Raw genomic sequence first — 25,855 nt, 5'->3', positions numbered from 1 at the left:
AAAGATGTAGAATTAAATATTTTAAAAATTTATTGGTTTTCATTTTTTTTAAAAGGGCCGAGAAACAGAACTTCCATTTGCTAGTTAATTCCCCAGTTGTACATAACAACCAGAGCTGAGACAATTTGAAACTTTGGGAACCCAGTCTGGATCTCCCACTTGGGAGCGGGAAAGAACCTACCTACTTGTTGTCCAGGGTGTGTATTAGGAAGCTGAGATCAAAAGCAGAGGTAGAACTCTGACCCAGCACTTCAGTGCAGGATGTGGCCATCTCAGGCAGCATTTTCACTGTGAATTCAAATGCCTGGTCCCCAGAATTAAATTCTTGAAGGAATTTAGGGTTATCTCTGAGCAAACTACAATGAGTAAGGGAATGAATTGTTAGGTGGATGGTTTGCTTAAAATGCTATTAAATGTAGCTGTTGGTTCCTCTTAGTGCAGCAGGCTGGGATACTGGCTTGTTATTCTCTGGATGCAGTAGGGTTGCATGGCTATGTTTTCTGAAAAGGCAAAAGAGACAGATGCTATTAGTATATTTAATTCCCGTGAGAAAATACTAATAACTATGAGTCAAGTAGCCGAGGGGTACAGTGAGTTCTGTGCTCTGGAGTGCCACGAGGGTACCCCTTGTCCATTAACCCCAGCTGCAAATCTTGGTTTTGATGTGATGTCCTGGCAGGACTCAGGATGGGGAGACAGCCCTTCAGCTGGCCATCAGAAATCAGCTTCCGCTTGTGGTTGACGCCATATGTACCCGAGGAGCCGACATGTCCGTGCCAGATGAGAAGGGGGACCCTCCACTGTGGCTGGCGCTGGCAGATAATCTGGAGGACATTGCATCTACTCTGGTAGGACAAGCATACAGTGGTTTCTGCTCACACGGGGGGATTCTTTGTGTCAAAGATGGATGTGGTACAAACCCAGATCCAGACCCAGACTCAGCACAGGAGCAGCACTCTGCCACACGGCCGACTGGGTCAGGGATGAGGCGTGGAGCTCCTGATAGAGTCCTGGTCTTGGCCAGCACTTCCTCTTCAGCATGTCTTTGCCAACAACATAGCTGAGAAGGTAGAAGGCAGGGGTGTTTCCTTGGGAGTCTTCTCCTGGGTGCCATCATTGATGTGCACTTCCCCCTTGATCACAGAACCAGTAAATTCCCAAGTTTCAAGTTTACGACCCTGTTCAGAAGGCAGGCTCCAAAAGCGGAAGCCAAGCTGGAGGCCCTCACTCGGCCTTCTGCAGGGCCTGCTGTGTAACAGGGCCACAGTTTGCCTGGGGGGATTTTAGCTTGTTGTTACCAGGCAGGATTGCAGGTGTGTGTTTACACAGGCAGCTTTCTAGAACGCCTTGGAGCAGATTTTCATTAGTGTCTTAAAACTAATGAACAGTACACATTGAAGTAGTTATCAGTTAATTTTCAACCACATCTAGATAAGGAGGTTTAATGTTGTGCCTAGAGCTCAGTTTTAGTTTAAAATAAAATAAAAACACCTCACCAGTGCTTGGCAGTATTAGTTAGAAGCGCGTGTTCTTCTGCAGGTCAGACACGGCTGTGACGCCACGTGCTGGGGTCCAGGACCCAGTGGGTGCCTTCAGACACTGCTGCACAGAGCCATCGATGAGAACAACGAGGCCATTGCCTGCTTTCTGATTCGCAGGTGCGAGGGGCAGCCCAAGTTTCTCTTGAAATCTTCGTCAGCTCTTTGCAAACACAATCTTCTTATTTAGATCCACTTCCAGCCCTGACATGCATGTCCCTGACTTGATTTACATAATTAAGACTGTCTTGGGGTCACTGCTCTGTCATGTCCCGTCAGCTGAGGGCCAGGCTCACCTTGTGAAGCAAGAGGCTCACAGGCCTACATCAGTGAGTCTGTAAATTGAATATCCTCCTTAGAGAGCGGCACGAGCTCCTGTAGCCACGTGAGGACAGTTCACACCGCCATCAGGAGGCCAGATGCTCTTGACAGGACCCCACCAAGGTGCATGAGGGATAACAGGCACGGAGCCCCTCCCATTCTGGGGTCTGTGGGGAGCAGGGCAGTGCTTCTCAAGTTTAGAATGAGTCTTGTTGGAGCTTTTAACAATGCTGATGCGCAGTTTTCACCCAAAATCAATTGCAGAGGTGTCTGTGGAAGTGGAACTCAGGTTCCAGTATCTGGAGCCGAGGACCCAGAACAGACCTGGCAGAACCACTTGGTTATTAAGCTTGGAGGAGGCTCCTCCCCGCTTGGAGGAGGCTCCTCCCCTGCCGTCTTAGCCCTGGAAGCGTAGCCATTCCCATTCCCATTCCTTTCAGTGGCTGTGATGTGAACAGCCCCAGGCAACCAGGTGCTAATGGAGAAGGAGAGGAAGAAGCCCGAGACGGGCAAACCCCGTTGCATTTGGCAGCCTCTTGGGGACTGGAAGAGACGGTGCAGTGCCTTCTGGAGTTTGGTGCCAATGTTAACGCACAGGTTGGTGGTTTTCCTTTTTCCTGGGAGGGAGCTGGTAACCCCAGAATTAGGGCAGTCCCCATCTATGACAAGGGACCTTAGAGCTCCTCCGATCCCAGGCTTCTGCTGGACCCAGAATGGGACTTTGATAGAAGCAGTGATGTGACTGGCCGAGTTATCAGGTTAACACTTCTCAGAGCTTATGTCCTTGCTCCTGCATGAAGTTTTGTTAAATCTGGTTTTTTGTTTTTGTTTTTGTTTTTCAATTTAAATGACAGAGCAACAGAAAAAGGAAGAGCCAGAGGTGTTCCATCTGTTGGTTCACTCCCAAATTGGTCTCAACAGTCAGGTGTGGGCCAGACCAACGCCAGGAGCCTGGAGCTCCATCCTGGTCTACCCCACGGTTGCAGGGGCCTAAATAGTATGTGGCCAGTCTTCCCTTGTCTTCCCAGGCATATTATTAGGAAACTGGCCCTCTGATACCAAATACCAGGATCACAAGAGGCAGCTTAACTCCAGCACCCTAACCTCAGTCCGTTATCCATTTTTCTTTGCTTCCTTATTACTCCTTAGTTACAGATTTCTGTTGAGAGTTGATTTAGTCCTGAACTGAGTGCCTTGATTCAGAAAATATTCCAGTTGAGCACCATGAATCGTGTTTCTGGATGCTTTTCAACATTCTAACCTGTTAAGATTTACCCAGAATGCTCAAAGCCAGATCAGGAGCTGAGAGCGAATGCAGATCCTGCCATGTGCTTTGTAATGGGGAGGATTTCCAGTCTTTCCTGTGTGGGGCCATTTCAAGTACAGGGTGATAGTGTGGATTTTAATAACCAAGATTTGATTTCAGGAGTATTCCCCTCTAGAGTTCTGAGCTTTCACTTCAAGCTGAAGTCTCTGGTGTGTCCCCCATAGGATGCAGAGGGAAGAACGCCTGTCCATGTGGCCATCAGCAACCAGCACAGTGTCATCATTCAGTTGCTGATCTCTCATCCTGATATCCACCTGAATGTCCGAGACAGACAAGGGCTGACCCCGTTTGCCTGTGCCATGACTTACAAGAACAACAAGGCGGCTGAGGCCATTCTGAAACGAGAGTCTGGGGCGGCTGAGCAGGTGAGTGCAGCGACACCCAGTGTTCTCCCTAGGAGGACCTGCCATGTGGAGACGAGGCAGGTTCGTCTCTCCCAAGGCATTTGCTGTGAAGTTATGCTACCCTTTCTTAAAACTGGACCATTGGGGCCTCTGAATGTTTTAGAGGCACAAAGTTGTTGCGCAGCTTAGAGGGCCCTGTTGTCTTTGTTCTTTGCTGCCTTTCCCTGGCTGCTCAGCCTGGCTTGTGAAAGATTGATGTGGGTGGGTGAGCAAGGGGAGTGACAGCCATGAGGTGGGAGCTGTGATGGTTGGTGCTGTTGGTCCTACAGAAGCCTGTATCTTCCAACAGCACTTAGAACACCACGGAGATTATACCTTGTCTCCTAGGAAGCTCAAGTGGGAGCTCAGGACCTGAGACAGATGGACTCTGATGTGGTTGAAGGTTGTTGCTTGGAATTTCAGGCTTGTGGCCATCACCTTTCTTGAGCATTTGTGGAGATGCAACTGCATTGCCTTGGTGTTAGCTTTACTCTCACTCACATAGTGTCAGGAGTTCATGAATGGAGACTGGCACCTCACATTTGCTTTCCATCTAGTATGGAACTGTTGCTGTTGATCCATGTCCTCTGCAGGTACATGACATGTTCTGACCGTGCCAAGGGTGTGTGTGTGTGGAGCAGGTGATGGGCCCTCGCTTCCACCTGAGACAATCTTCTCACTGCAGTCTGTTGAATGGTTTGATTTGAGGGAGCTGCTTGCTTCACATTGGTAGAGCCAAGTTAATGACATGCTTGGCTGCCTGCCCCACTGAGAATTACCCTGTATCTCAGGAAACTTCCTGAAGCTTTCTGAAGCCTGTGACTGCTGTGCTGTCCTGCTGGTGTCACAGCTGTGGTGATAGGACCCTGGTTATTTGTGGTACTGCAGGCAAACAGATCCTTTGCCTCTTCCTGGACATCCCATGATTCTTCCGTCATCCAACTTTACATATCTCCTTCCCTCTGTTGCGGGATGCCAGGGCAGCATGGGTTGGTGCAGTGCCTTCACCTCTGCATGAATGTGATTGTGCTCATGCTGCTGTACACAGAAGTGTAGTATGGTCTGTTGTGTGTGTGTGAGGAGGCAGCAGCACATGTGGATTGGTTCTCCGGAGGGAACTTTCCTGAAGTGAGGGCAGGTCTGCATCCTGACCACTCCAGTGGTCAGCGAAGCTTGCTGATGTCCAGGAGGTACCATTCACTAGGAGCCTACTAATAGTGTGTGGTTTCCACTTCCTGCCTTAGGTAGACAACAAGGGCCGGAATTTTCTCCATGTGGCAGTTCAGAACTCTGACATTGAAAGTGTCCTGTTCCTGATCAGTGTCCAGGCTAATGTGAATTCCAGAGTCCAGGATGCTTCCAAATTGACCCCTTTGCACCTCGCTGTCCAAGCAGGCTCAGAGATCATTGTCCGCAACTTGGTGAGTGACTCAAATATGGTTGCATGTTACATGGGAACAAATAAAGTGTGCAACATGTGAAGATGCTCACCACAGGTAAATTGCCAGGTGCTGTGAAAGGCCAGAACAAATTTTGGAAATGAGGCTGAAACACTCTGCACTGTAGGAGTGTCAGCAGTGGCACATCCTGAGTGCCCAGAAGGCACAGGTGGAATGGGGCCAAGGCTGGGCCAGAGAAAGAGGGAATGCTGGTGAACCTCTTCTGCTGTCTCTCTTCTCTCAGTCAGGCACTCACATGGCACCTCCACATGAACTGTCAGTGAATTCTCAATGCTATGAATGGATCTATATATTTTTTATTTATGTGAATGTCAGAGTGATAGGGAGAAGCCGAGAGAGATCTTCATTTGCTGATTCACTCTGAGTGCACACAACAGCCAGTGCTAGACTAGGCTGAAGCCAGAGCCAGAAACTGTAACGTAGTCTCCCCTATGGGTGACAGGGCCTGTGTACTTAAGTCATCACCCACTGCTTGTCAGCAGCATTAGCTGAGCTGGATTGGAAGCAGAGCAGTAGCGGCTTGAAACAGCACCCCAATTGCTGGCTGTACCCCAACACCCAGCGCCTGTGTTTTACAAAGGAGAAAATGTAGGCCAAAGACCCTCCGTGCCTGCTTCCCAAGCCCTAGTGTTGTAGCTGGGACTTAGCCATTTCTGTTTGATCCCAAAGCCACCTTCTTATAGTACATTGTGATGTCACCAGGTAGGGGTAGAGTCTGGGCAAAGATGTAGATTGGAATATGCATGCAATGTGTTTCATGGAGAAACATTTGGGTGATGCTTTGAGCAGAGTTGAAGGAGATGTGGCAAGACAGAAACCAGCTCATGGGACATCAGGTTTCAAACCAGTAACTGTGAGCAGCCCTCATCCTGTAGGCAGTGGAGAAGCCACTGTCCATGTTGGTTCTGAGCCAAGCCAGGCTCCATGGATCTGGCCTGCTCCTCTAACTGGCTGTGCGAGCGCCTCTCCTGCAGAGCTGCTATCCTGGTGGCTTTGACTTGGGAAAACATTTTTTAGGTAACCGTTATTGACTTGAAATGTGAGCTGAGTGCCTGGCGCAGTAGCCAAATGGCTAAAGTCCTCGCTTTATACATGCCTGGGATCCCATATGGATGCCAGTTCAGTCGTGGCAGCCCCACTTCCCATCCAGCTCCCTGCTTGTGGCCTGGAAAAGCAGTCGAGGACGGCCCAAAACCTTGGGACCCTGCACCTGTGTGGGAGTCCTAAAAGAGGCTCTGGGCTCCTGGCTTCGGATTGGCTCAGCTCCAGCTGTTATGGTCACTTGGGGAATGAATCAATGGACGGAAGATTGTTGAGATGGGATTGTTAAGAGGCCCGTTTCGCTCCTGTTTTAGCTAGCTGAGGAGACACCTGTCTTCTGTGGATGTGAACAGGCAGCAGGGCCCCGGAGAGGTCCTCAACTTGGCTAGAAAATCAGCTCATGTAATCAACTTGCACAGCTTCTTGCAGGAGCCAAGGTGAATGAACTAACCAAGCACCGCCAGACCGCCTTGCACCTTGCCGCCCAGCAGGACCTGCCCACCATCTGCTCCGTGCTCCTGGAGAATGGAGTGGACTTCGCCGCTGTCGACGAAAACGGCAACAATGGTAATTCCCAGTCCTTGCTCCAGCTGTGGTGTCAGCTATCTCGGGCAGTCCCTCTGTGCCCGGATGGAGGCTCCTGCACCCTGGTAGCTGCTGTCCCTCGAGGAGATGAGCTCTTCCGGAAGCCAAGCTGTGCCCAGAAGCGCTCTGGCCAGTGCCTATGGCCTGCTGCTGACTAGTACTTCGGCTACCTTCCAGTCTGCTCAGCAGGCCCAGAAGCCTCATGTGAGCTTCTTGGGAGACAATTAGAACTCCCCCACAATCCACTGCCCAAGCAGAGAGAGCTCTTCAGGATGCATTCCTGACACATGCTTGGGGCGTGCTGGCCGAATCACACAGCTCCACGCGGGGCAGCCCCTGTCCCAAGTCCCATTGAGAAGAAGGTTCAGGAGGGGGTGGAGTTGTTTTCCCCGCATGTCCCTCTGGGCATGCCCAGTAAGAGGATTTACTCCCCAGCTCTTCATCTGGCCGTCATGCACGGTCGGCTCAACAACATCCGGGTTCTCCTGACCGAGTGCACAGTGGATGCCGAAGCCTTTAATCTGAGGTGAGTGTTTCTGGTCCTGTGCAGGGACTGGGCCTGCACATCACCTGTCCCTGTCACCCAGCACTGTCACTCACTTGTGCCCCATCAGCCCCGGGGCAGACTGTAGAACCAGCCGCTTCAGTGCTTGGCAAGTTCTTGGAACACTAGTTCTGTTTTGTTTTAAGATTTATTATTATTATTTTTTATTTGAAAGGAGAGACATTTGGTTCACTCCCCAAATCGCCACAATGTCTGAAGCTGAGCAGATTTGAAGCCAGGAGCCCAGAGCCTCTTTTAGGACTCCCATAGGGGTGCAGGGTCCAAAGGCTTTTTGCCATCCTCCAATGCTTTCCCAGGCCACAAGCAGGGTTCTGCATGTAAAATGGAGCATCCAAGACAGGAACCAGTGCCAGTATGGATGCTAGTGCTTGTGGGTGGAGAATTAGCCAGTTGAGCTAGTGTGCCAGCCCCCTAGTATTTTATTTTGTGAAAACTATTCTTGGAAAACCGTTATGACCTGTGATGTGTCCCTTGGATTTATCTGGCATCACAGAATTTATGGAGCTCTATTTCTTAGTTGTCTTTTTTTTTTTTTTTTTAATGATGTTTACATAGTTGATCAAGGTGGGAAGGATGGAAGGTTAGAGAAAAATGAGCGTGATCACTGTTTCCAAATTTTCTGCATTTCTTCCATGTCTGATAGCCACGGCAGTTCTTGGTATGTACCTAACTTTTGCGACTTGTTTGACCAGAGGCCAGTCACCACTGCACATTCTGGGACAATATGGCAAAGAGAATGCAGCAGCCATCTTTGATCTCTTCCTGGAGTGCATGCCTGAGTATCCTCTAGATAAACCAGATGCAGAAGGAAACACAGGTAAGGGAGAAGGAGGCTGGATGGGCTGTCTCTCCCACCTGCCAGGCCTCCTGGAGAAACAGGGTGCTCAGTCAGCCCGGTCCGTGGAGCATCCCAATAGAGGCACATTGCCGCTGGTGGGTGGCCCGTGCTGCCCGGCCTTGGCCAGGGCCAGCAGGCCTGGCCCAGTGACTCCCTTGTGCTCTTCTGCCTTTCATCTACTCTGCTGGGGCCCTGCCCAAGCTCCCAGAGTCCGGCAGAGAGAAAATACAGGTGCCTCACAGGGGGTGTCAAAAGAGGACCTGCACATCAGGACGGGCTGACATGCTCGCAGATGTGACAATGACATGCAGGTCCCTAGGCTGTCCTTGACTCTGGAGATTTTGCTGTGGCTGCTCACAGTCACCATGCTCATTTTGCGGAGTGTTCTTAGCGAGAACACTCAGACTTCTGCTTGCACGGTCGCAATCACCCGGCAAGGTTAGCCAGGCACACAGCCATGTCCCCAGTCTTCAGCAGAAGCCAGTCTCTGCCATCCTGGGTGTGTGGGATCCCCGAGAGAGCCTTGGCTACCACTGCCTCCTCACTTGTTCACCCTCAAGCCAGACAGCCTCCATGGCTTGGGGCAGAAATGCCCCAGGACACTCCTAACTCAGCAGGGACCAGTCTTTCCCCAGCAGTTCTTGACCTTGATATGTAATCTTGGCTTGTCATTGACAGTTTGCAGGAGTCAGCCTCTGAGGGTGAGCTGCTGGACCCAGGGTGCACGGGCTGGGGTGGGGACTTCACTGCCCAGGGGCTGGTCCCCAGGAAGAGGGGGCAGGGCAGCACATCATGACAGAGTAAACCGTCTAACCTCCCCATGCCATGGTCCTCACGAACTGCAATAGTAAGCCTCTTAGGGCATCGCTTTGTGTTTCAACGAAAGATTATAGATGGAGGTTGAGGTGCAGGCAAGCAGTGGGAAGCCTGCGATCTACGTGGGAAAGGATATGTCCTGCTCCTCTGACTCCTCTGGCGGGGGACTGTGCTCCTCTGGGGTGGGCTTGGCAGAGTCTCCAGTCTTTAGGTGCCAGGCGACAGCTCCTGGGCAGGACCGCACTGGGGCCAGGTAGAAAGTCGTCCCACCTGTGGTTGTGCTTTGCAGTGCTGCTCTTAGCCTACACGAAGGGGAATGCCAACTTGTGCCGTGCCATCGTCCGGGCTGGGGCTCGCCTCGGGGTCAATAACAACCAAGGAATCAACATCTTCAACTACCAGGTGGCCACCAAGCAACTTCTGTTCCGACTGTTAGGTGAGTGGCGAGCTGCTGTGCTCCCAGCCAGCTTCATCCTTTGCGTGTTACCTGCTCTGCATGTCTCGCAGGGATGAACTGTGACGTGAAACCCTGGTTCTCACGCTCCCCCAGGCCACGCAGGGGGGCCCCCAAGCAGTGACTGGACGGCCAGTTTAGCAGACTCCTCACAGTGCTCTGCTTTGCGACCCTCCTCATTTTCTCACCACCATGAATCTTCCAGAAATGCACAAGCTCCCGGCAGAGCACCTTGGCCTGCCTCCTGGCTATCTCTCTGCAGACTTGCCTGCCTGTTTTGGATGGATTCTGTCAGCTGCTTCAGTACTCACAATCCCCCACTTCTCCGCGGGAAACACGAGACACAAGTGCAGCAGTCTTTTTCTTTTCTTTTTTTAATTATTATTTTTATTGGAAAGTCAGATATACAGAGAGGAGAGACAGGAAGATCTTCCACCCAGTGATTCACTCCCTAAGTGGCTGCAATGGCTGCAGCTGAGCCAATCCAAAGCCAGGAGCCAGGAGCCTCTTCCCACCCAGGTACAGGGTCCCAAGGCTTTGGGCTGTCCTCAACTGCTTTCCCAGGCCACAAGCAGGGAGCTAGATGGGAACCAGGGCCACCGGGGTTGGAACCAGCACTCATATGGGATCCCGGTTCATGCAAGGTGAGAACTTTAGCCACTAGGCTACCATGCTGGGCCCTCTTTTTTTTTTTTTTTCCCCAATATTTATTTATCAGGGCTAGTGCTGTGGTGTAGCATGTTAAGCCACTGCTCGTGAGGCCCACCTCCCATATGGGTACTAGTTCAAGTCTTGGCTATTCCCCTTCTAATCCAGTTTTCTATTAATGTGCCTGGGAAAGCAGCAGCAGATGACCCATCCTTGGGCCCCTGCATACGTATGGGAGACCCGGAAGAAGCTCCTGCTTTCGAACTGGCCCAGTCTTGACCTTTGTGACAAAATGGGAAATGAACCCACAAACGGAAGTTCTCTCTCTCTGTTTCTTTCTCTATAACTCTTTCTAAATAAATGATAAGGGGTGGTGCAGTGCCTGTACCTGTGCTGCCAGCATCCCCTAAGGACACTGCCTTGTGTTCCAGCTGGTCCACTTTTGATCCAGTTCCTGGCATTTGGCCTGGGAAAGCAATGGCGGTTGATTTAAGTCCTTGGGCACTCCCATGGACAACCCAGAAGCTGCTAGGTCCTGACTTCAGACCATCCCAGCTCTGGCTCTTGCAGCTACTTGGGAAGTAAACAAGTGAATGGAAGATTTCTTTCTTTCCCTCTCTTAACTCTGCCTCCTATAAAAAGAAGTAAATCCTAGTTAAATAAATATTTAATTACTCGTGCTTTCATTTGGAAGGTAAGTCACGGAGAGAAAGGCATCTTCCATTTGCTGATTCACTCTGCAAATGGCCGCAGCATCCTAGTCTGGGTCAGGAGCAGCCAGGAGCCAGGAATTCCATCTAGGGCTTCGACTGCCTTCCTAATCAACATTCGTGGAAAGTTGAGTTGGAGTGTCACAGCTAAGACCCGAACCAGCACTCTGGCACAGGATGCTGGCACCACAGCTTCACCCTCCCCGCCACAGTGCCGTCCTCAAGTGCCTCTTTCCTTTTCTTTTTCCTTTTCTGTTCTTTTCTATTTTTTCTTTCTCTCTTTTTTTTTAAGAGTCATTTCTTTTTATTGTAAAGGCAGATTTATGAAGAGGAGAGATAGAGGGAAAGATCTTCCATCTGCTGGTTCACCTCCCAAGTAGCTGCAGCAGCCTGAGCTGAGCCAATCTGAAGCCAGGAGGCAGGAGTCTCTTCCAGGACTCCCACGCGGGTGCAGGGTCCCAAGGCTTTGGGCCGTCCTTGACTGCTTTCCCAGGCCACAAGCAAGGAGCTGGATGGGAAGTGGAGCAGCCAGGACAAAAACTAGCACTAAATGGGATCCTGGCGCATTCAAGGAGAGAATTTAGCCTCTGAGCCATTGCACCACGCCCAGGTGCCTCACTTTTAATGCTGTCACATTTGTGGATCTTCCCACCTTCCCAATGAAAGAATGTGCAGGCCCTAAGTCCCTCTGCGTGGCTGTGCCTGTCCCTTAGCAGCAAGTGGAGCCAGAGAGGCAGAGAAAGGTGCTCAGAACCATGCTGCAGCTGGGAGAGCCTGAGGAAGGTGACCTGCCCGGAGTCATAGGGCTGGTTGTGACAGAGCCAGTGCTAAAGCACGGGGCTTGTGCTTCCCTCTCTTCTCACAGCGACCAAGAGAGGCTGAGCCCCACACCTCTTACCTCCCCCCGGGTTGTCTGCTGCCCAATACAGAACAGTCTGAGCCCAGGCGCTGGTAACTGGCACCAGTTACCCCAGGAGCTTCCCCCGCCCTGCCCCGAGATGTGGCAACTGGGCTGCTGCACTTCTTTCCCTTAGGCCTTCCTGCTGCCAGGCCTTCCACGTCCGTCTCCTTCCTGCTCCCTGCCTCGTTCTCATTTCCTCCCCCTCTTGAGTCACAGCGTAAGGCTCCTGCGGCCTCAGTTTCTCTTGTCTTGGTCCCCTGCTGTGTATTCCTGCCTCCTGCACCCTGCCCTGCCTCACCCCAAGCCATCCCTAACTGCCTGTGATCCCCCAGATGCTGCTGTGGCCCCTGCTCCTTGTGGCCGCTCCTGCTGTTAAAATGCTCCTCCGGCCCTCCTGTCTGGCTGAGGTGCCCTGCTCCCACAAGCTTGGAGTCCTGCCTGGCACCAGCCATGCTGACCGGGCCCATCTTCCTGGTGTCTTACAGATATGCTGTCCAAGGAGCCTCCGTGGTGTGACGGCTCCAACTGCTACGAGTGCACCGCCAAGTTCGGAGTCACAACTCGCAAGCATCACTGGTAAGAGCCCCCCGAGGCCTGCGGGGCCCTCACCAAAGTCCCTACCTCACTGCCTTCCGTGAGTAGCATTAACCTGCCAGGACTCTGGGCACCCACTGCAGTGTTGGGAAGACGCACAGGCTGGCAGCGTTCCTGCTAGGAGCTGAGGGCTCATGGTGCCTCCCCTTCTCCCCGACCCCCGTCGCATCCTGTTCCCCTGGCTTCTTGATCACTGCAAAGCTGATGGCAGCCTTTACCTTTGCTCTTAGAAAAAAGTCTTCTTTGGCACCACTTTTACTTTACAATGGCTGGAATTTGGTTTTCTTTGTGAACTAAAAGCAACACATAACGAGGGTGCCTTGGCCGGCGGGTGGCAGTAGTCTGGGCCGGGTTAGCCCTGTCTCGTGGGGGAGGCTGAGAGGCCCTGCTGTGCACCTCCCCACGGGGGCGCCTGCTCCTGCCCTTGCCCACCTGTGCCCTCACACTCCCTTTCCTTGCTTCCACAGTCGTCACTGCGGACGTCTGCTTTGCCATAAGTGCTCGACCAAGGAGATTCCCATTATAAAGTTTGATCTCAACAAGCCAGTGCGTGTTTGCAACATTTGCTTTGATGTGCTGACTCTGGGTGGGGTCTCTTAGTGAGCCCTGAGGAGGGTCCGAGCCACAACCTCGGTCCCCTCCCCAGCAGCTGCTCTGCTCACCAGCCTGCCCCCCGCCCTGAGCAGGCACTGGCAGCCATCCTCCTGTGGCAATAGACTGGAACAGTGGCAGAGCCCAGCGCCATCCCGGTGCAGACGAGTCTGTGTGATTGTCAGTGTGTCAGACTGTGATCAGGTTTATTTTGATGTCTCATTCTTGGACCAGGCCATGTGGCCTCCGTGGTGGATGTGATAGACAGTAGGCCCCCGTCTGCCAGCAGCCTCCAAGGATACGCGAAATCCATGGTCCCTTTTCCCGAGCTGGGCCAGCTGCTCCTGAGAGCCGGCAGCCCCTGGCCCAGCGGCGGTGGACTTCTCTGTGGAGTTTTCACCAAGACAAGTGGGACCCTCTGCCCTGGAGTCTTCCTCCCCGTCCCCCACCAAGCTGAGCTGTATTTTTTAGTGAGCTACCCCTTTTAAAAAATGAAATCTTTCTAAACAGGGTTCAAAATCGAGAGCTAACAAATCGTGGCCTTAACAGCAGAAAGCTTTACCAGTGTTCATGCTATCAAGGTGTCCCCCGTACCACTGGGCAGCCTGATGTCTCCGAGCGCCGTCTCCTTCCCTTGTCCTCTGGTGTCCCGTCTCTGGCGGCCTCAGTCAGTCAGCCTGCCGCCAGGGTGTATGTGGTGGCAGGGAGGGTGGGGGCAGATGCACTTTGTGCTGCACTTTTGACATAGCTGCATCGTTAGTGAGCCTGGATTTCCAGAAAGAACCCTGCTCATCCCGGCCCCTGTGACTCTAACATGCAGTTTGGGCTCCTACAGTGTTTTGGAGCAAGAGAATCGTGCTGGCCAGTGGCAAGCGGGGGGCCTCAGTGAGAGGGTAGTGCTGGGGGGCTGCCTCCTTGATGCACACCTTTCTTGCCAAAGCCCTTCCTCCTCCTGCCAGGCGGGGCTAGTAGCTCCGACACTGCATGGCCTCCCGTGCCCCGTGTGCCCAGCCCATGTTGGAAGGCTCTGGCTTGGCAGCTCAACGAGGCCTCCAGAGCTTGTGGGGCCTTAGTTGCTGCTAGTATGCATGTTACCCCTGCAGTGTTCAATTTTAAAGGTTTGGCCAGTTTTTTAAAATGCACAAAGAAACTTATCAATGCTTTTCTAAAAAAATAGAATTCTCAGATGGACAATGTGTTAGTTATACTCAGAGGTCAATGATCTGAATCATACATTCTGATTTTTTTAGACATTTAATAACCACTACATTTTTCTTAACATTAATGAAGTGTATGGATTTATGCGTGTTAAAGGGACTTTTTTTTTCCCCAGCAGCCTATGTTTTCTGGTTTGCTATTTTTTGGATAGTGGTATTCCCTACATGTTGCTGTAGATTTATATATTCTGTTGCCTAAATAAGCGTGTCAAATGAGCTGACAGATGAGTGCTACTTTTAAAAATAATTATGTGATTTATGAGATATATATGCTTTCTATGTCAATACGAGCTTGTGTACAATGCTTAAAACAATTAGAAGAGTCCCCCTGTCCCTCCAGCTGTGGCATATTTCATGTAGGATTTTTGTAGAGAAACTCAATCTCGGCAAACACTTGCCATGCGAGACCCATGACCAGCTTCCATTTTATGTCCTGTGACAAGGGCCACAGGACGTGTGGCTTCCTTGGGTAGCTTGATCCTTTCCTTAGAGCAGGAGCATTCTGCTGCAGGTGGGAACTGAGACGGGCGGCCTACACAGCTGTTCTTTTCTGCATTCTCCCTTGCCCTCGCACACCCATCTAGCAGTCTGACCTCCAGCTGTAGCTGCAGGCTCCGCATCACGGGTTAAGTACGTTGACTGATGCTCCTGTGTCCTCCTAGCACAGGGACAGCAATGGTCCTGAGTGCCTCAGCTGGGAGAATGCTCCAAGTTCTGCACTGGCTGAAGAATGCCAGCTGGTCTTAGGAAATCTCCCGTCTCCAGTGCAGCCCTGACTGGCACCCGTGGTGGGATTCAACCATCACTGCCCTGGCAGGGGCTCGGCACACCCGAGTCCCTTAACTACCTAGCCATCCCTGGTCAGCTTTCAGCAGCAGTTTCAGTGCTAGCAGCAATGACTTTAATTTTCTTCATTCAGAAAGTTGCCACCTGTCAGTGGAGCAGGAAGAGCAGCCTTGACAAACTTGCTTCGCTGCCTTCGCTTTTGCACTGCCTCTTGCTCCTCATCAGACTTCCCCACACCGTGTATTCCCCACAGGCTTTTCCTTTTTAAAGACAGAGGTACCAGACACATTCTGCTGGTGGGATGGGATGGTCTGCACCCCACTGCTGTGATCCTCGAACACAGCACTGGCCCATAAACTTAAGTGCCTACAATTAGGACTGACTTCCAGCCGTCTTCCCAGTGGTGTCTCACTACGTGATGTGTTACCGTGTTCCATTGGAGGCTTCTGCCTGTGCATTGTCAACCCCAGCTATCATTCGAGTCTTGATTAGATTGCTGGGTTACCTGCCACATTCTCTCCAAGGAGTGGGGTCCACATGCCCTGTAGTCCTCTACCTCAGAGCCCTAAGTCATCTCCGAGCACCCCATTCTCCTCGCTCCGCTCCCCGCGTGCATGTGGTTCTGCAGGTCTTCCCAGTCCCTGTCCCACACCTGTTGTACTGAGCCATCACTGCACAAATCTCAACTGTGAGCATGGCGTGGAGAGGGTCTTAGGAGGGAGGGACACTGCCTCCACAGGGGCATCTTGGATCTGGAGAAAGAACGCTTCCGAACTGTGTCGTGTGTAGACCCAAAAGGCGACAGAACAGGAACAAATACTTCCATTGGGACGAGCCCCCCCGAGAGCCTCCGAAGCCCCAGGGTTGCCTGCGCCCAGCAGGAGAGGCGGCGGCAAGGGGAGCAGCTCCTGAATGGATGTGACTTCGTGGAGCACCATCTGACAAGGAATAAACTACAACACTGAAATTCCCAGAAGTTCTAGCTGCCTTAAGACTTTCTTTGGAAGATCATTGTGTGTACAGTCCCTTTTGTGTGTGGCATAAATAATATACTAACCTGTTACAACTGGTTATAGTGGTTTTCCATAGCTAGGGAATCTTGAGTCAGGACTGTTCGACTGCTGACTTGCCAGGTGGGCAGATGTGTGGCACCAAGAGGGAGGGCAGTGGCTGGGCAGCAGGTGTGGCCGCTAGCCCACTGGAGCCGTGCTTGGTGTGTGGAGATGCACCTTGAAGGACCATGACGCTTTAATAGCAATGTTTGCTTGGAGTCCATGTAATGGAATGTATTTTTCAGATACTGATATTTGCATTTTCTGTAACAATTCCTTATAATAAAATAATGTAAAATTGTGCATTAACATGGAGACTTTTAATAAGATGTTTGTAAATCACATTTGATACAGAGATGTCAGTCAGTGTAACAGCCATTCTCTAGGAGTCGGTCCCACAGCTCACGGCTGTGCTGTCAGGGGCAGCAGGTGGGCAGCTGCCTGCACTCTGTGCCCTGGGCTCAGGCCTGAGCTGGTGGTGGTGGGTGGTGGTGGGCGATGGAGCAGATGCACTGGCTTGGTTCCCTGAGCTCCTTGAAATACCCCCAAAGACCCTGGAAACCAGCTCCCTGGCTCCACCACTGAGGAGCAACCCAGAGGACCCACTCAGGCTGTTCGTGCTGGCTGAGGGTCAGGACTAAGAAAGGGTTCCAGGTTTGTGAGTTCAGACCATGGGGCCTGTCAGACCCCTGGATGAGCCCCAATCAAGAAGCTCACATGGCCTACATAGACTGACTTAGTTCCTTTCTTTGCCTGTCTCCTGCTTATGAGACCAGCCATGGGGACAGAGCTCGTCCCCCCACTGGCTTTGTTCCCACAGGTGCTGGGCACTGCTGTATTCCACGGAAGTGTCCCAAGTGATCCGGTCATTGATGCGCTGGCTGCTGTGTCATGTAGATGGAAGCAGGCACGCAACACCTCTGACGCTCTGTCCGCCCAGGGAAGAGCACTGGCTCTGAGCGTGCTAGCACTGACTGGTTCTGGTATTAGGCAGGTATCCTCATGTCTTTCAGTTTCCTTATCTGTAAGCTGAAGGATACGGTGACCCTTCCTGGCTCATGGGTTTGCCTGCAGGAAGGGATGAGTAACCAGTGTCCTTTGAGAACACAGATGGTGGTGTGTGTCCCCTGGGTCCCTCTGGGGAGGGCTGATGGATTGTGGGCCAGAGCTGGCCTGCCACACTGTCCGGGCTAACAGGAAGAAGTGCAAAGAGCCAAAGGGCAGAGTGCGTGGCGGGGACAAAGCTCCAAGCAGGCTGAGAAGGAATGGCTAGAGGGACAGAGGGAAGTCAGCACAAAGCCAAGGCAGGACCTCAAGGTGGGCAGTGTCCAGCACAGGAGCATGAGCTGAGAACTGCAGTGGCCACAGGAGTTGGCAGGGCAGAGTGGGTCCCACTGTTGGCTAGAGATGGCAGCTGACTGGTGCCCAGAGAGGGAGGTGGAAGTGCCGAGATGGGATGGTGAGGATATACAACCTCAAAAAGCTTGGCTGTGGCCACTGGCGTTGTGGTGTGATAGGCTAAGCTACCACCTGTGACATCAGCACCCCATACGGGCACTGGCTCATCTCTTGCCTGCTCCACTTGTCAATCCAGCTCCCTGTTAGTGGCCTGAGTAAACCAACGGTGGCTCAAATGTTTCAGATCCTGCCACCCACATGGGAGACCCAGATGAAACTGCTGGCTCCTGACTTAAGTAAGCCCAGTGCTGGCTGTTCAGCCATCTGGGGAGTGGACCAGCCAATGGAAAATTTCTGTGTAACTCTGCTTCAGAAAAAAAAAAAACACATGAGCTTGGGGCAAGCTTGGTTGTAGAAAAAGTGGATATAGCAGCCACAGACAACTGGGAGTATGTAACAGTGAACATTTTATCTGTGACTTGAGTTGCTTAATGCATGTTTAGGAGGACGAGTAGGGGCAAAGTTACCAGGTGAGGCAGACCTCACCAGACAAAAGGAGCCATGAGCCAGAACCAGGTGTAAAAACATGGACGTCAGGGCACATGGTCAGCAGCGGGGGACAGTCAGCCAATCTGGAGAGCTAGTTGGTAATCTGGATGAAACGGAGGGGCGCAGCATGAGGGACATTTTGAGGACAGTGGGAGGAGGAATTAAGGTGCATAATTAGTGAGGAGAGCCCAAACAGTTCTCATTTCCACGTAAAGGCTGAACGTGGGGCCAGCATCGGCACAGTGGGCTAAGCTACTGCCTGTAGTCCTGGCATCCCATGGGAGTGCCAGTTTGAGTCCTGGCTGCTCCACTTTTCACCCAGCCTCTTGCTGATGTGCCTGGGAAAGCAGTGGGAAGATGGCCCAAGTGCTAGGGTTCATACTTGCCCTGTAATAAACTCAGAGTGTTTCTGGCTTCTGCTGGGCATTTTGGGAATGAATTAGTAGAGGAAGGGTCTCTGTCTCTAGTGGTCTGAAACAAATACATAAAAAACGGCAAGCCCTCCGCCCCATCTACTTAGAATTCCAGGGGTGGGCCCAACATGGTAGCCTAGTAACTAAAGTCCTTGCCTTGAATGCGTCAGGATCCCATATGGGCACTGGTTCTTATCCCGGCAGCCTTGTTTCCCATCCAGCTCCCTGCTTGTGGCCTGGAAACACAGTTGAGGACGGCCCAAAGCCCTGGGACCCTGCGCCCGTGTGGGAGACCCAGAAGAGGCTCCAGGTTCCTGGCTTTGGATTGGCTCAGCTCTGGCCATTGCAGCCATTTGGGGAGTGAATCATCAGACAGAATATTTTCCTTTATCTCCTCCTCCTTTCTGTATATCTGACTTTGCAATAAAAAATAATAATAATAAAAAAGAATTCCAGGGGAGATGGGTATGTGTTCTGCATGCATACATCAAGGCTGTCTGCACTGGCCACTGCAGCCTGACCGCAAGCTTGACATGATGCTCTCTGCTTACCTTGAAGGAGCTGCAGAACAACCAGGGCTCAAAACGCAGGACTCTCCCTTTAGAAAACATGCCCCATCTGATTGAAAACCTAAAAAGGCCAGTGTCCTTGACATGGCTGCTCCGTTCAGAGATGCTCCGTTTGTAGCACAAGCCTTTCCCCTCACATGACTGTGTCCCACAGGCGCCCAGTGCTGGCCACTCCCTGGAGTCGTGGAGATGCAGCCAAGCCTCTCTAGTGCAGATATCGTCCTCCTGAGAAAGGCCATCAAAGCCAGGGATCACTGGTAGCCACTGGGGGGTCCTCCTTGGCCGATGCTCTGCATGCCCTTGCAGAAGTGGACTCCGCAGGGCCCAGGCCAGTAGCACGTGCAGGCAGCCCAGGGGAAGGCAGCTACTGGAACTCTGAGATTTGTTTTGGTTGTCCAGCTATCCAGCGAGGTCAATCTGCAAGCTTCTGAAGAAAGGCGGCACAGGCCCATGGGGGGAGAGTGCGAGCTGCTGCCCAGTACCGCTGCCCGGCTTCTGCCCCTCTCACCAGAAAAGTGTCCTGCGCATGTGCAGACAATGACCAGTCCTTCCCCAGCAGGAGCCAGGTGCCTCTCGGAGCAGCGTTCTGCTGGGTATCAACAGAGGGCACCGGTTCAGAGAGGGACAGAGCACGTGGTGGCCAGAGGTGGGCAACCTGGGTACTCCTGCAGGCCAGGGTGGTCCAAGTCCCCGTGGTTTCTGTGGGTGGGATCATTGGGCGTCTGCTCACTTGGGGGGCCGCTTGGTCTCACACACACACAGTGGGGCTCCTTGGCCCCTGGCTTATATAGCTTCCTGGGGACGCCAATCCAGTCTCGGCTCACACCTCCACTGAGAACAGAAAGAAAGGGAACTTCTTAAAGGGACAACTCATGGACAGGGACCCCAGAGGTAGGAGGCGTGTGCCAGGCCCCTGGGAAAGCAGGGCTGCTCGTCTGGCCATCTGGTGTCTGGAGGCAGTGGTTGCAGCTTTCAGCCCTGGGCCTGCCCCTAGTCAGCCCAGCACCACACCAGCACCCCTTCTCAAAGCCACCACTCAGCCCCGTCCCTCCCTAAGAACTTCCCCACCATGTAACCCCCAGGGCAGGCCCGGGACTTGATCTTAGGGTACCTGGCTGGGGGTGAGCACCTGAGACAATCTGCCTGGGTCTCTCAGCTATGGCCCGCTGCCTGTCCCGTGCAAGTGCCCACTCCTTTGTGTCCCTGGGCTTCAGAGACCAAGCAGTCATCTAAGGGCACTGAGGTCACTTACATGGTAAGAATCCATCCCAGAAGCACGCAGTGAACACAGGCCAACACACCAGGTCAGGCCCCGCAAATCCCTGGGTGGGTCCGGAAAGCCTTGGTGGGGAATGGAGCCTGAGCGCTGAACGCCGAGAGGGCAGGGTCAGACGAGGAAGACCCACGTGCACACAGGCCAGCTCCTCCCAGGCGGCGCAGGCTGACAGCTCACACCGGCTAACTGGAGAAGCAGCCCCTTCTAAACTGCTGGTCAGGAATATAGGGGCTCTCTTCCCCCTGCTCCCCTGAAGGCAGGTAGAGGAGATGTGTGATGGCTGTGAGGTCAGCGAGCAGGGCTTGGGGGGCACTGGCAGCACAGCACTGGGGGTCATGCCTGACTCCCACTGGCAGCAGCAGAGATCTCCCTGCCACCTCGTGAGAGCTGGCCTGCGCAGTGAGGTCCTTCAGGGACCACTTCCTGACCTCCTTTGTCCCCTACAGCAGAGCGGAATGAAATCTGAGGGACTTGAGTCCCAGCCAGGTGACACAGCACCTAGCCCACCTCAGATGGGCCTCAGCATCAATCCTGAGCTAGCTCTCCTCCTCTGATCCCTGGGCCTCAGGGCGCTGGTGTTCTCACTGCAGCCATGGCAGCTGGAGGGCACAGGGCCCTCTGACCTGTGTCCTGTAGACAGCCATGATTTGTGCTGAAACCAGGAGGTCTGAGGGCCCACATCCCTGGGATGCTGGGATGAGCAGGGGACACTGCTGCCTGTAATGCTGGCATCCTGCAGCACAGTGCTGGCTGCAATCTGGCCATGTTTTGGGCCCTGCCACCCATGGGCTTGGGTGGGAGACGGGATGCCTGGCTTCAAAATGGCCCAACCCCAACCACTGTGGCTGTTGAACTAGTGAATGGAAAAGCTTTCCCCTTTCTCTCTCACTCTACCTTTCAAAAAAATAAAGATGAATGTAAAGAAACAAAAACAAGATATCGAGACCTGTGGGTGGCATGGGCCAGCGAGAGCAGAAGCAGTGCTGGTACTTGTGGTCCCCAGACCAGGGCTCCCTCCACGGAGGCTGGTGGGGGCGGAAGATCAAATAGGCAGCAGTCACTGGTGCGCGGCACACAAGTTTTCAACCATGTCCCTCAGCTTCACTCTGACCCAGGCTCCCTGGATAGTGCCGTCAGGGGGGGACGGGCCACCGAGCTGGGAAGGGTGCAGGGCGGGGAGCCTGCATACCTGTTTTGGGAACACCAGAAGCGGCTGCCCTTGGCTGCACTCCACTCAGCATTGCACGGTGGGAACTGCTGCTTCTCTTTCCGCTCCTGTTTACTGGCCTCCAAGCCTTTGGTGATCATGGCTTCTACGTGGGTCAGCTCTGGGGTGGGTAGCCCGTCCTCTCCGTAGAAGCGTCCAATCAACCTTCCTGGCATGAGAACGCAGTGGCAGTGGGGAGTGGAACAGGTGTCTATCTTCCGAGGCCTCCCTCATTTACCACCCTGGGCTCCACAAGCGGTTTCCCTCCCACTAACTGACCGGGCTTTACTATTCCCCACCTCAGCCTGGAAGGCGTTCCCCTGGCCCGAGTGGCCGCCAGCTCCCAGCTGCACTGTGAGCCCCTCCAGGAGCCTCTCTGCTCTTCAGGTGCTACACAGCCCTACACAGCGCAGTGCTCAGTCTCATTCATGGACGTGCCCCTGCCCATGACCTGCTCACGTGTTGATGACGCCTCTCTCGCTCCAGCGAGCTCCAGCACTCAGAACAGCTCAGGGCTGAGCATGCCCTTGCACTCCTGGGCCAGGGAGCCGGGGCAGGGCCCAGGTCACAAGGCTGCAGTGCAGGAGCTTTCTGGACTGCTCTTCACCACACAGCAGCTCTGCACTGCACATGGACATGCCTGTCTTAGTGAATTTTAGACATGGCTGAGGCAACAGGGAAGCTGTATCATGAGAGGTTGTTGCCATGGATAGACCCAGAGCCCGACCAAAGCATCTCATTTTCTCTTGAGGCCTGAGGGATGACTGCAAGACAATTTCCAGCGTGTGTCCCCATGCACACCTGCATCACAAGCCTTCATCTCCCACATCCTGCAGGATTTCTGGGGACCCGAAAGAGCTTAACAGGGCCTCCACCCCTACAGAATGCACTAACCGAAGACAAGGACTGGAACTCAGCAGTGGTACCTGGTCAGAAAGGTCCTCATTTGAACTGAAATCCCCCAAGGGGAAGTCCCATTTCCCCAGCCTCCCTTTTTGCTGAATTCTAATGAGATTTAGTTCACTCTATTTTCCCTTAATCTCAGAATGAGGCGTTGGATCTTCTGTGTTCATTCAGTCATGTTTGTACTCCAGGGTGGTGACCTCTCAGGGACAAGGAAGCACCATGCGCCCTGAAGTGTGGATGGACAGAGGTGAGTTCCTTTAATGGCCTCAGCAAGGGGCTGAGCACATTGAGGGATAATACAGAAGGGTGTGCAACAGAGGCCCATGAGAGAGCAGGCGGGGCTTGGAAATGCATAGACATGAGATGGTACAGGGACCAGTGCGGTGGCAGGCAGATTAAGCGCCTACATCCCACATCAGAATGCTTCAGTTCAACACCCAGCTTCAGCTTCCAACTCCTGCTTCCTTGTAACGCAGGCCCAGGAGAGGCAGGGCTGCTGCCACCTACATGGCAAGGCAGGCCGAGTCCCTGGCTCCAGGCCTCAGCTCCAGCCCAGTCCCGAATGTGGCAATCATTTTGAGTGAATTGGCAGCTTGTGACATTCTCCCTCTGCCTCTCAAGTTTTAAAAAATCATATATATGTGTGTATATATATATATATGTGTGTGTGTGTGTACATATACATACATATACATATTACAGATTTCGACCGTGAGTACAATCTCTGCAGATTCCCAGCCCCCATCTTACAGAAAACTGCCAGACAAAGCTGTGTGGGAATGGCCAGTGGGCTACCTACCGACAAACATGTACTTCTTCTCATAGAATGAAAGCCAGTGCTGTAGCGTGAGCATCTCTGAGAGGGACAAGTCAGACACGTCATCCACAAGGCCTGCCTCAGAGTAGTCCCCAGTCACAAACGCTCTGGAGGCGTCGCGGCCTGCAGGAGAGAAGCAGTGACCAGCGAGGTAAGGCATGGGCCCCATGCCAACCCCCACGCCTCCCGACACGCCTCACTGGCCACCAGGCACGAGTTATGCCTTCTCCTGTGTGGCACACACTGCTGGGGCGTGAAAGGCACAGCAGACAACTTCCTGCTTCCTCCCTCTTGGTTAGCTCCTCTGTGTCCCCATCCCCAGGGACCATTCTGTAGCTGAGACTGTAGCTACTGGCATCTGTAGCTGAGACTTCTCCCGGGCCCTGAATAGCTCATCATCACACTCTGACTCTGTTTTGATGCAAAGGAACCATGCATTGTGTGTGTGTGTAAGTACTATGTGATGAAACTAGGCTTTTTGTTTATGTGAAAGGCAGATTTACAAGGAGGAGAACCTACAAGATAAAAAGGCATGAAGTACTAGTAGGTGCTCACACAATACACACAACATGAATGAACCTGGAAATACAATGCTAAAAAAGATGCCATGCAAACATGTTGCATGCATGTAAAATGACAGGGGGTTAGGGGACAATGCAATCACTCAACTGGCTAATCCTTCCTCTGCAAATGTTGGCATTCTGTATGGTTGCTGCTTCCTGTCCTGGCTGCTCCCCTTCCCATTCAGTTCCCTGCTTGTGGCCTGGGAAAGCAGTCTAGGGTGGCCCAAGGCCTTGGGACCCAGTGCCCGCATGGGAGACCTGGAAGAGGCTCCGGGCTCCTGGCTTTGGATCGGGTCAGCTCTGGCCATTGTGGTCACTTGGGGAGTGGATCACTAGACGGATGATCTGTCTCTCCTCCTCTCCGTACATGACTTTGCAATAAACAAAATGAAAAATGATAAATCTTGGAAAAAAAAGACAAATCTATAGAAGCAGAGAGTGACACCAGGGCTGCAGAGGGGACGAGGGCAACTGCTAACGGATACAACTGTGCGAGTTTCTCTTTGGGGTGATACAAATGTTTGGGGATTACAGTGATATGTAGACAAGTTTCCTGAGTCGTGTGCTTTACAATGGCAGGGCTGACTTTATAGGAACTTTATCTCAACCAAAAAAGCGCCAGAATGAACCAATAAACATAATTTGTCTCAACTGTGACTGTGGGGAGCCCATCAGGGCCGTCTCCGCTTCCTCTATACCTGGCATTCATTGGACCTGGCATAGTGGTCCCTGAACGATGCTGAGTGAATACCTGGCACACAAGGAGCTCAGGGCAGCACACGGCAAAAGAAAAATCACCCCAGGTCCGCACTTGGGCGCCCACGTTCCTGACGGCTGCGTCAGCCTCTGCACCCAGAAGTGCCCTCCACTGACTGGTACCAAACACCTGGATGGCAGCCCAGTTCTGCTGGCTCACGGTGCGGCCCTGCCCCTGCTGAACTGTTGGCAGAGCTCATCAGGATCAACCTGTCTTCATTCCTTCCCAGTCACACCTCTGTTTCTGATTTCCCTGGAGAGGGAACGTGTGCCACGCAGGTGGTCTTCCCAGGCCTCCAGGGACAAGGGGAAGATGCTATCAGCCCAGCCATTAGCCCATCCCCAGCTGTCACAGCCACACCACTGTAAGGGTCGGGCTGGAGGTCTGTGTGCTGCCGGAACTCAGGAGTGCAGGGTTTAGGCAATTTACATCCTTCAATTCCCTTGGGCGATTTGCACAGCTTTATCTAAATTCTGGTGTGCACAGGACAAGTGAACAGATGATCCGCTGCCTTCCTGTGCGCTAACCTCTTAATGCTGAAGAGCAAACATAGCACGGGCGGAGCTGGGGTGGTGCTAAAGCCACTGCCTGCATCCCTGGGGATGCTGGGTCCAGTCCCAGCAGCCTCCCTTCCGATCCAGCTCCCCCTAACAGTCTGGGAAGAGCATGAGCCCCTGACGCCCACACTGGAGACCCCGAGGGGGGTGCCAAGCTCCTGGTTTCTTACTTGACCGCAGCCCTGGCTGCTGGGGGGCCACGTGGGGTGTGAACCCAGAGGGGGAAGACTTCTCTGGCTCCCTCCATCTCTGCAACTCGGCCATTCAAATAAATGCATAGATCCTCTTTTAAAAAGAAGTTCTTAAACCAAAGGTACTATTTTTAGGGATAACGAAGTCAGAGGACAAGGAAACGTTACTCGGGATCGCGCTCCCGCACTAGTCCAGCGCAGAGCGCGTTTCTGTAGGTGGCAAAGAGACAAGCTTTCACGAATGACAGTGGAAGGGCGCAGCTGAGTGCTCCCCGCCGGGGGCTTCTGATGAGAGAGAAGCACAAGAATAAACGCCATCACCCAAGGAACGCTGTGGACGGGCTGAGGAGGAGGAGGCAGAGCGGGGCGGCGCCGGCCTCGCGGGTACCTGCGAAGCCGCGGTAGTGAGCCCCGGGCTCGTAGTGCCTGCGGCCAGAAGACACGTCGTAGACCCGGCCGAGCAACGCCAGGTAGAGGCCCGGGTCTTCCGGGCCGCCCCGGTAGCGGGCCAGCTCCTCCGGTAGGAAAAGGCGGACGGCGGCGGGCGGCCGCCCCCAGCCCAGGAGCCGCGCGGCCAAGGCCGCCGCCACCGCCACCGCCAGGCCCAGCAGGACCCCACGCCCGCCGCGCGCCGGCATCCCCCGCAGCCGCCTCAAGATGGCGGCGCCGCCGGCCGCCACGTCCCCCGCGCGACTCGCTCGCTGCCCTCAGAGTGTCATGCGGAGAGCTCACTCCCCGAGGCTGACCCGTCGTCGTGACTTTCCCCTAGCACCGTGTGAACACGCGCAGAAAGTGGCGTGGTGGCGACGCCTCTGGTTTGTAGGC

General features: G+C 53.3%; 2 protein-coding genes across 5 annotated transcripts in view; one reads left to right on the top strand and one right to left on the bottom strand.

Moving 5' to 3' along the window:
- Window positions 1-13,673, top strand: part of ANKFY1 (ankyrin repeat and FYVE domain containing 1) — a 72,455-nt gene extending 58,782 nt beyond the window's left edge. For all 4 annotated transcript variants that reach the window (XM_058676680.1, XM_058676679.1, XM_058676677.1 and 1 more), the window contains 11 exons: window positions 680-848; window positions 1,540-1,658; window positions 2,300-2,456; window positions 3,351-3,551; window positions 4,814-4,990; window positions 6,490-6,637; window positions 7,091-7,181; window positions 7,913-8,037; window positions 9,164-9,310; window positions 12,073-12,163; window positions 12,649-13,673. In XM_058676680.1, coding sequence (XP_058532663.1) covers window positions 680-848; window positions 1,540-1,658; window positions 2,300-2,456; window positions 3,351-3,551; window positions 4,814-4,990; window positions 6,490-6,637; window positions 7,091-7,181; window positions 7,913-8,037; window positions 9,164-9,310; window positions 12,073-12,163; window positions 12,649-12,781 — 1,558 coding nt within the window. In that variant the 3' untranslated portion in view covers window positions 12,782-13,673. The remainder of the gene's footprint in view (window positions 1-679; window positions 849-1,539; window positions 1,659-2,299; window positions 2,457-3,350; window positions 3,552-4,813; window positions 4,991-6,489; window positions 6,638-7,090; window positions 7,182-7,912; window positions 8,038-9,163; window positions 9,311-12,072; window positions 12,164-12,648) is intronic.
- Window positions 13,674-19,284: 5,611 nt separating this feature from the next.
- On the bottom strand, window positions 19,285-25,839 carry LOC101534495 (neuferricin). Its single transcript, XM_004593984.2, has 4 exons — window positions 25,419-25,839; window positions 22,945-23,085; window positions 21,222-21,408; window positions 19,285-19,587 (listed from the first exon to the last, which is right to left on the bottom strand). Exons 1-4 carry the CDS (start codon window positions 25,666-25,668, stop codon window positions 19,371-19,373), a joined length of 795 nt encoding a protein of 264 aa, XP_004594041.2. The 5' UTR covers window positions 25,669-25,839; the 3' UTR covers window positions 19,285-19,370.
- Window positions 25,840-25,855: the final 16 nt, after the last annotated feature.

The sequence above is a fragment of the Ochotona princeps genome, chromosome 17 (genome assembly GCF_030435755.1).
Source record: "Ochotona princeps isolate mOchPri1 chromosome 17, mOchPri1.hap1, whole genome shotgun sequence".
Classification (NCBI taxonomy): domain Eukaryota; kingdom Metazoa; phylum Chordata; class Mammalia; order Lagomorpha; family Ochotonidae; genus Ochotona; species Ochotona princeps.
The sequence above is the reverse complement of the archived record's forward strand: the minus strand, read 5'-3'. Positions and strand labels throughout refer to the sequence as shown.